Raw genomic sequence first — 10000 nt, forward strand, 5'->3', positions numbered from 1 at the left:
GTCAATCAACAAAGAATGCCCCATCAAAATAAAAGTGCCCATGGTAGAGCTGTCAAAATAGAGCTTTCAAAATAAATGTACTAGAGATAAATACAGAACTACCTTTGCGTCACTAAGTGACCGCGTATCTTCTGAGACATGCGTTCTGTCATCACTTTCAGTAGCGCCTTCACACACAGTGGTGCTGTGCACAAACACTCTTGATCCGTATAGCTCTTGTTTTATTATATTGTGGTTTAGTAAATACTGCACTTGGAGTTACATTCAATGCATGATTTGTGCTATAGAACATAAATAAAGTTTGATTGATTGATTGATATCAAATCAAATCACATTTTATTTCTATAGCGCATTTTTCACAAAAGTGACCCAATGCGCTTTACAGAGAGCAGCGAAAATGATCTTATTAAATGTAAGCGAGTAATTGTAAAAAACCTTTCCTATCTACCAATAACTGAAGGCAACTATCTTTCCCATAGAGTGATTCGTTACCCTTAAATATAATCCCAATTAGATATTAATCCTCAGTTATTCTTCACAACTGACCAAACCTCTCACTCATTGCGCGGCAGATTCAGACTGTATCATTGTTATTTTCACACACGACAAACATGTGACATGTTCCAGTTTTATTCTTTGAACAACATAGGATTTTTTTTTTAATAATAAATAAATAAACGGTTTCAGACGGTTTTGATAAAAAAACGTTTCTATTTTTATAAACCCCGGTTTTCGGTTTAACCGAAAAACCGTCCATCCCTAATACACACATACATACATACATACATACATACATACACACATACATACATACATACATACATACATACATACATACATACATACATACATACATACATACATACATACATACATACATACATACATACACACACACATACATACATACATACATACATACACACATACATACATACATACATCTACACACATACGCACAACATACATAAACACCTAAACACACATACAGACACATACATATGTCCGTGACACGTGCAATCGCCTACCTTACACCCCCCCCCCCCACACACACACACACACACAGACACACACACACACACACACACATCCCTCCCCCCTCGGTGCAGCAGAGAGCTCACATAGGCTCACTGCATTATTAACACTCTGTCAGAAAGGTGGAGAGGTAAAGCCACGTTTCATAACCACATCTTTCTCTCCTCTCCTCCTCCTCTCCCCCTCTCTCCTCCTCCACCTCTCCTCCTCCTCTCCTCCTCCTCCTCTCCCCCTCTCTCCTCCTCCTCTCCTCCTCCTCCTCTCCCCCTCTCTCCTCCTCCTCTCCCCCTCTCTCCTTCTGAGCTCAAAGTTTACCTTTAAAGTTTCCACCAACCAATCTCTTGGGTAGTTCTCTTTCTCACACACACACAAACACACACACACAAATAACACAGACACACTCTCACACACACACACACACACACACGCAAATAACACAGACACACTCTCACACACACACACACAAATAACACAGACACACTCTCTCACACACACACACACACACAAATAACACAGACACACTCTCACACACACACAAACACAGACACACACACACACACACACACAAATAACACAGACACACTCTCACACACACACACACACACACAAATAACACACACACACACACACACCTGGTATTGCCGTTGTAGCCTTCAGTACAAAGCGTCTCCTGAGAGAGCAGATAAGAGGAGATTCGCGGCGTCTCCGTGGCGCCTGGCGCCCGTCTGCCCCCCACCTGACCCCCCCTCCCCCCCCCGACACGACTCCCTCTGTTTATCAACTTTAATTACAATGTTAATAAGGGAATATACAATGTTACTGCAACGTTAATCTCCTGAAAGCATTCACCTTCCCCAAAAAAGACCACTTTCTTTCTGAGGCTGAAAGGAGTGTTTAATTAGGGGGGAGGGATGGGGGGGGGGGTAGCAGCGCTAAAAACCTCTGATTTCCTAAATTAATCTGGATTTTCCAGATGAAACGCCTCCGCCTGATTGGATAAGAGAAGTGTGTTAGTTGGACCCGGGGGTGCTGTGTACTTTTATACAGACGGAGGGAAACCTGTTTTCCTGCTAAACACATGCGGATACACACACACACACACACACACACACACACACACATACACACACACACACACACACACACACACACATTTGCCTGCGAAACGTGCACACACACACACACACACACACACAGTACAGTACAACAGTCTCTTGTTCTACTACAGGTTGTGACTAGTTTTGTGTGTATCCTGTCAGCTAACTCTCTCTCTCCATCTCTCCCTCGCTCTCTCCCTCCTCCCCTCTCTCTCTCTCTCTCTCTCTCTCTCTCTCTCTCTCTCTCTCTCTCTCTCTCTAGGAGTCATTTAAGTTCTATTCAGACTTGTTGAAGTTGAAGAGTAGGGTCCAGGAGGAATAAGACCCCTGCTCTCCTCTTTTCTCTGCTTGTCCCTCCCTCCCTCCCTCCCTCCCTCCATCCCTCCTTCGTATCATCAATATGTTCTGTTGCTTTATTTGTTTTGTTTTTTTATAAGACGTGTGAACAGACCGTGTATATTGTTGTTATTAGATGTTAAACCATGTGAAACCCCCCCCCCCTGCCGACGATGAAGATGATGATGATGATGATGACGATAATGTACAGAAGTATTTATGCAAATAAATAAATGTTGTGGAGAAGTTGTGACACTGTCGTTTGTGGTGTTGACACTTAAAAAGCTGTGTGTGTGTGTGTCGGAACAGTGTTTCCTCTGAGCCTGGTTAGACATGACGTCACACAGCTGTATGATGGTTGACAGCAGCATCATCAGTCCTCCAGTGTCCCACAGCCACCGTGTCTGAACCTGACTAGAGAGGTCACACCTCCCTGCTGCTGTCCTCTAACTCACACCTTTAACGCTCTCTCCCTCTCTCGCTCTCTCTCTCCCCCTCTCTCTCTCTCTCTCTCTCTCTGTCTCTCCCCCTCTCTCTCTCCCCCCCTTCTCTCTCTCCCCCTGTCTCTCTCGCTCCCTGTCTCTCTCTCCCCCTGTCTCTCTCTCCCCCTGTCTCCATCTCGCCGTCTCTCTCTCTCTCACTCTCTCTCTCCCTCTGTCTCCCCCTCTCTCTCTCCCCCCCCGTCTCTCTCTCCCTGTCTTTCTCTCCCCCTGTCTCTCTCTCCCATTGTCTCCATCTCCCCATCTCTCTCTCTCTCACTCTCTCTCCCTGTCTCCATCTTCCCCCCCCCCTCTCTCTCTCTCTCTCTCCCCCCCGTCCCTGCCCTATAGGCCTGTATTCTCTTGTATCCTTCTCTTCATCACTGGGCTAGGGCCTGGGAGATGCTGTAAGTCTTAACAACAGTCGAACCAGTGTGTGTCTCACACACACACACACACACACACTGACCGACCTCTCAACTCATATTAGGAATATACGTTTGGCTTAGAGACCCCCGCTGTAACATCTGCGGTGTTCTTGACCCAGATATTCCCCATATACTGTATGTATTAAGGAGAGACACGTGTTTGCTCAGTATTAATATTAGTCACGGGATGATTGCGTGTGTGGTATAGCGTGAATATGCATCCAGTGGACGGACTCCAGTTTATTGTAATCTTTTTACTAATGTCAAAAAACATGCCGGCGATACATTTTATCAGGCACCAGTGCAAAACTAACATAATCTTCCATCTCGCTACAACACAAAGCTCTGTTCTCAAAGTGTGACTTACTAACCCTGTCTGAAGATTTAGACTCTAGTGTACTGGCACACACACATTGTTAAGCTTAATAACCTCACATATACAAAACAGATTAAGCTGTAGAAAAAAGAAAAAAAATGAAAGCAGAGAGAGATTGAAAATGGAACAAGTGAATGCTGTTGATGGATATCTGCCAGTGTGACGTTCTAATAATTTGCCTAGACACAAAAAGAACAGAAAATTCCATCATTCTTTTTTTTATTATTATACCCGTGGTGGCAGAGTGCAGAATGCAGTACGCTGCTGCCATCCAGCGGCAGACGCTGGTACTGCAACAATAACGTTGATTTGCTCGGGTTCCATGAAGAAAGAGAGGAGGGCGGCACGTAGGGACTATGGGCGGCCTTCTCAGTCCTGGCTGGACGTCTGCTGGTCCAGGAGTCGTGGGCAGATAGGGAGTAGGGACCAGGGGTTGATTCTAGACAGGGCCTTAGTTGGGTGGTTTCATCAGTGCTAGCTGGACTTCTGCTGGTCAAGATAAGTGTTATGGGTTAGGGGTTAAGGGGCTAGGGGATATAGGGGTTAAGGGCTAGGGGCTATAGGGATTAAGGACTAGGGGATATAGGGGTTAAGGACTAGGGGCTAGTAGGGGTTAAGGACTAGGGGTTAAGGGGCTAGGGGATATCGGGGTTAAGGACGAGGGGTTAAGGGCTAGGGGCTATAGGGATTAAGGGCTATGGGCTACAGGGGTTAAGGACTAGGGGCTATAGGGGTTAAGGGCTAGGGGATAAAGGGGTTAAGGGCTAGGGGTTAAGGGGCTAGGGGATATAGGGGTTAAGGGCCAGGGGATAAAGGGGTTAAGGGCTAGGGGTTAAGGGGCTACAGGGGTTAAGGGCTACGGGCTATAGAGATTAAGGACTAGGGGTTATAGGGGTTAAGGACTAGGGGATATAGAGATTAAGGACTAGGGGATATAGGGGTTAAGGGCTATAGGGGTTTGTTTGTGGCCAGGCCTCCAGGCGGGTGGTGGATGTTCACCAGTCCTGACTGGACTTCTGCTTGATGAACTTGAGAGACAGGTAGTAGAGCAGCAGGAACCCCACCACCACGCCCATCAGAACCAGGTAGCAGGAGTACAGAGGGTACTGGTTCATGTCCATGGCCTCCACCACCTGCACAAGCAAAACACATTCACATTCATGACTTATCATCTTACACAGGTGATTTAAAGCCACACTCCGTAATTTGTACATGTGAGTAGTGTTGTCATGTCTACAGTGTAACGTTGTAACATCTCCATCCTGAGAGTTGAGAGGCAGCATTAAAGGGATAGTTCCCCCAAATTACAAAAGCACAATATCGGTTCCTTACTGAAAAGAGGCTATGGACAAGGAACGACTTGGTTGAAATGACTTTGATGTGATTTGCGCATGACACTTTCTAAACATGCTCATTTAGGATCCATTGACTTCCATCAAATTTTTTTGGCGTGGGGAGGGGGTTAAAATAAAATACTAGCAATTGCCCAGATTTAGTCCGTCCTCATCACAAGACTCTTTTCCAGGGTAAGGAACCAAAATGTAATTCGGGTGGTCTCGAGAAGCAGTGTTTCAGCGGAGGAGTCAGTCAGACTCACGTGTATGCCGTCGATGTTGAAGGAGATGTTGCCGATGGAGACGGGGTACTTGAGACCCCTGAACTGCACCTGCAGCATGCCGTCGAAGCCCCAGCGCATGAAGGAGGCATGTGAGAACCACGACGCCACTGGACACACACACACACACACACACAGGGTCAGTGTTGCAACAGAACTACAGATCCATAAACATAGACAGGCCTAAATGACTTACATAAGTTACCTACCTACCTAACATTCTATCTATCTATCTATATAACATTCTATCTATTTATCTATCTATCTAACCATGCTCTCTCTCTCTCTCTCTCTCCCTATCCCTCCCTCTCCCTCTCCCTCTCTCTCCTTCTCCCTCTCCCTCTCTTTCCCTCTCTCTCTCTCTCCCTCTATCCCCCTCTCTCTCCTTCTCTCTCTCTCTCTGTTTCTCTCCCTCTCTCTCTCCATCTCTCCCTCTCTCTCTCTCCCTCTCCTTCTCTCTCTCTCTCCCTCTGTCTCTCTCTCTCTCTACCCCCTGCTCTCTCTCCCCCGCTCTCTCCCTCTCTCCCCCCCCTCTCTCTCTCTCTCTCTCTCTCTCTCCCCCTCCCCCCCCCTCTCTCTCTCTCCCTCCCCCTCTCTCCCCCCCCTCTCCCCCCTCTCCCTCTCTCCCTCGCTCCCTCTCTCTCTCACCCAGCCACATGTTGTCCAGGCTGATGACGAAGCCCCCCGTCAGGTAGAAGACGGTGAAGACGGCGTTGCCCATGAAGGCGGAGGTCTGCAGGGTGGGCAGGGCGGCCGCCACGAACAGCGCCATGGAGCGGCTGCAGTACACCATCAGCCACACCAGCAGGAAGTTGAGCAGGAAGCGGTCGGGGGCGCCGTTGAGACCCGCCAGCCAGTAGATGGGCAGACCGTACACCAGGGTAAACACACAGTGCTCGGGGAGCTCCCCCAGGATCTGAGGAAGGGACGCAGGGGAGTACGCACACACACACACACACACGCACACACACACACACGCACACACACACACACACACACACACACACACACACACACACACACACACGCACACACTTAAACACTATGATTCACAACATAGTGATAGTGCGTTTGCATTTCTTGTCTATGGCAACAAGTGTAGTCTCTCCTGTCCAGAGCCTTTAGAGCTCTACATTTAGAGCACACACTGAAGTCTGGCTGAAGCATGGAGCTCTGCTGACCCCTGCTGGCCAGTAAGGGAACTATTGTTTCATAGATACAGTCGTTGAAAGAGGAGAGTGTTGATTGTTGAAAGCAGTGTGATACAGGGGGGAGGCTGGTGGAGGTAGAAATTGGAGGATGGGCTCCTTGCAATGCATCAAACATTGTTCGTCATTCCCTTCCACGCATTACAACGAGGCCGTCCTCCAATCTCTACCTCCGGCGGCCTCCCCTGGCGTGATGTGTTACCTTGGCGAAGAAGTAGGAGGTGACAGAGTACATGCCGTCCTCCAGTTCATGGTACAACATGGCTCTCTCTGTGTGACCTGGAGTGGGGGGGAGGGGGGGGGGGACAGTATGAAGGCCCTGTCCAAAACCAATCCCTGGCCCCTACACCCTAGCTCCTACACCCTACATACACCTACTATCCCCTATGCACTTAACTCATTGAGTGCCGATGGTGAATAAAGTCGCCCAAAGTGTCAACATTCTAGAGTGCCCAGGGTGACTTTATTCACCACAAATGTATAAACTACGATGCTTCATTTTGTAGCCAATCAAAGTATTGTTGCTAGGTAAACAAAACCACATAAAAGACATGGCACTCTAGAATGGTGAGTGTTCCAGAATTCGTAGGCAGTTATGAATGAATGAATGGACTTTATTGTCATTGCTACAGTACAGGTACCAAACAACGAAATTTAGGAGGGGTGGCTCCCCTGGTGTTAGGAAAGGGGGAAAAAAAACACTTTAAAAACAAAAATCACAAGAAGGGAAGGAGCTGGTTTACATAAATAAAGGCTATGTACACAATCCACTGTACTATACTGTACAGATAGACGACTAGGGTTGTCATATTGCACAATAGTATTGTTTCACGTTATTTAAAGTGTCACAGTTTGCAGGCTTGAAATGTACATGTTTGTGCCTCAGCACTACACCTGATTTTTTGTGAGTTAAGGAGATCAGACTGGCTTACACAGGTAAAAGTGTGAAATAATTGAACATGTTGGTAACAAAAAATTCCATTTTGAAGCTATTGCCATAATATTTATACCTTTCAAGTCCTCTCAGATCTCCACAAGTGCATTCGGGTGAAGAGAGTAGGAGCTCCAGGTTGATTCGGAATCGACCGAAGAGCACCTCCTATCGGCTCCTATCAGTCTAAAACTCTGAACTCTGATTGGTTGTCATGTCTGTCACTCACACTTTGCTATGACGTCCAGCACCACAGCGAATGGGGTGAGAGCTCCGATCATGTAGAGGAGAGCTACGGTGTCCTGGAGGGCCAGACGCTCCTCCCCGGCGCCGTAGTACAGGAAGCCAATCAGGAGAGACATGAGAAGGGCCTCAAACCCGTGGACCAATAGGGTCACCAGGTCTCTGAAGTCGTTGTACACCTGACGCCTGGGAGGAACACGGTTTAGGATGTCAAGCAGGAGGACACACACACACACTGAATTCCAATTAAGTCAAGTTAACAAAAGGTGTACAAAGAGGGAATGGTCGTACCTGATGAGGACGGTGAACTGGTGTAGCCTTCCTGGTAGCCTGTCTCTCTGATTGGTCACTGTGATCACCTGCTCTTCCTGAGGCCTGGACTGAGCACTGGTGGGGTGGAGGGCGGGTGGGAGGGCTTGGGTTGAGGTCCACATGAAGTCCTCCGTCCCGCCCACCTGGTCCAGAAAGTGGGCCGCCAGAACCCTAGCCCGCTCCAGACACTCCTTCTCTCTCTCAGGACTGCGCCGGTCGATACTGATCAGATCCACTGAGGCGACACACACACACACACACACACACACACACACACACACACGCACGCACACACACATGAAGGAACAAACAAACACACACACACATGAATGAGCACACATATGGTTGCCATGTACACACACACACACACACACACACACCCGCACACACCCACAGAATGCCCTCCCAACCCACCCAACACAAACACTCCTCCTGTCCTCCCACCAGAACATTCCTAACTCCCTCTCCTTCTTTACCGTAGAAGTCGGAGGGGTTGCAGTAGCGCGGGCAGGGGTACCCCAGGCAGGTGAAGTAGTGGACCATGTCCCGGGCCGGCCCGCAGTACACAGCCGATCCGGAGGACAGCAGCACCACCAGGTCAAACAGCTGGAAGATGTCGGAGCGGGGCTGGTGGACGGACAGCAGGACCAGCCTGTTGCCCCGGGCCAGCCGGGACAGGGTGATCACCAGGTTGTGGGCCGTGAAACTGTCCAGGCCCGACGTGGGCTCGTCCAGGATCAGGATACCTGCAGGGGGGGTAGGAAGGGGGGGGATAAGGGAGTTAGGAGAGAGACACAGAGAGAGAGGGACTCTATCTAACTTATTTTCCATATTAGGTCATACCGATTCATCAGTTGTACGCTACTCCACCAACCCCCCCGCCCTCTCCCACCCGTGACCCCCCCCCCCCCCCTCATCCCCCACCCACGTTCTCTCACCAGGGTTCCACAGCAGCTGCACGGCGATGCTGACCCGCCTCCTCTCCCCTCCGGACACGCCCCTCACCACGTCGTTGCCCACCCGGGTGTGGGCGCACTGCCGCAGGCGCAGCTCGGCGATGACATCATCAACCTGCGCCCGGGACAGAGCAGCCAGAGAGTCACATGTCATGCCACATGTCACCTCTAGACAGCTGGAGAGATGTCATCACAAACACTCACACTCATAGGATGAAACAATGTCAGGATGTGAGCCCATGCATTGTAAAGCCTGGCCGATTCATGGACTTTAATGGAGATTGATGAGACTAATGGAGTTTAAAAGAGATAAAGGAGTTTGATGGAGGTTAACAGAGTTTTGACGGAGTTTGACGAAGTTTGTTGGAGTTAAAAGGAGTTTGATGGAGTTTGACGAAGTTTGGCGGAGTTTAGACGAAGTTTGTCAGAGTTAAAAAGAGTTTGATGGAGTTTCATAGAGTTCAATGGAGTTCGATGGAGCTCATCAAGCCAATCAGGTGCCTTATCAGCGACACGAAATGTGTGAACGAACGAATGAATGAATGAATGAATGAATGAATGAATGCATGAATGAATGAATGAATGACAGTTGTGTTGGACTGGACGTCCCCTCCCTGGCCTTACCCTCTGCTCCCTCTGGGCCTGGGTGAAGTGGGTGGGCAGGCGGAGCTTGGCCACGAACACCAGGGTCTCCCGGACGGTGAGGTGGGGCAGCAGGCGGTCGTCCTGGCGGACGTGGGCCGTGGTCTTCCTCACCAGCTGGGGGGTGCTGGGACGCCCGTTGATCAGGATCTGACCGGACGCCATCGAGCCCCCCTCGTCACGACACGTGATCACGTCCAGCAGGGACGTCTTACCACAGCCTGGGGGGGGGGGGGGGGGGTTGGGGGGTAGGTAGGTAGGTAAACACAGAGCGACTTAACCAGTGGAGGCTGGGGAGGGGGGGGGGGGGAGAAGAGTGAAACTCTCACGGCCAGTGGCGGT

General features: G+C 49.4%; 2 protein-coding genes across 2 annotated transcripts in view; one reads left to right on the top strand and one right to left on the bottom strand.

Moving 5' to 3' along the window:
* lrpprc (leucine-rich pentatricopeptide repeat containing) overlaps positions 1 to 2714 on the top strand; it is a 70738-nt gene extending 68024 nt beyond the window's left edge. Inside the window, exon 38 of the mRNA XM_080534696.1 lies at positions 2395 to 2714. Coding sequence (XP_080390822.1) covers positions 2395 to 2454 — 60 coding nt within the window. The 3' untranslated portion in view covers positions 2455 to 2714. The remainder of the gene's footprint in view (positions 1 to 2394) is intronic.
* Positions 2715 to 3620: 906 nt separating this feature from the next.
* Positions 3621 to 10000, bottom strand: part of abcg8 (ATP-binding cassette, sub-family G (WHITE), member 8) — an 8390-nt gene continuing 2010 nt past the window's right edge. The window contains exons 4-12 of the mRNA XM_080536866.1: positions 9641 to 9879; positions 8999 to 9131; positions 8537 to 8806; positions 8040 to 8295; positions 7735 to 7934; positions 6777 to 6853; positions 6015 to 6282; positions 5349 to 5476; positions 3621 to 4884 (exon numbers count right to left, since the gene is read on the bottom strand). Of these exons, the coding sequence (XP_080392992.1) occupies positions 4747 to 4884; positions 5349 to 5476; positions 6015 to 6282; positions 6777 to 6853; positions 7735 to 7934; positions 8040 to 8295; positions 8537 to 8806; positions 8999 to 9131; positions 9641 to 9879 (1709 nt within the window). The 3' untranslated portion in view covers positions 3621 to 4746. The remainder of the gene's footprint in view (positions 4885 to 5348; positions 5477 to 6014; positions 6283 to 6776; positions 6854 to 7734; positions 7935 to 8039; positions 8296 to 8536; positions 8807 to 8998; positions 9132 to 9640; positions 9880 to 10000) is intronic.

This window comes from Nansenia antarctica (assembly GCF_963989245.1).
Source record: "Nansenia antarctica genome assembly, chromosome: 1".
NCBI lineage: Eukaryota > Metazoa > Chordata > Actinopteri > Argentiniformes > Microstomatidae > Nansenia > Nansenia antarctica.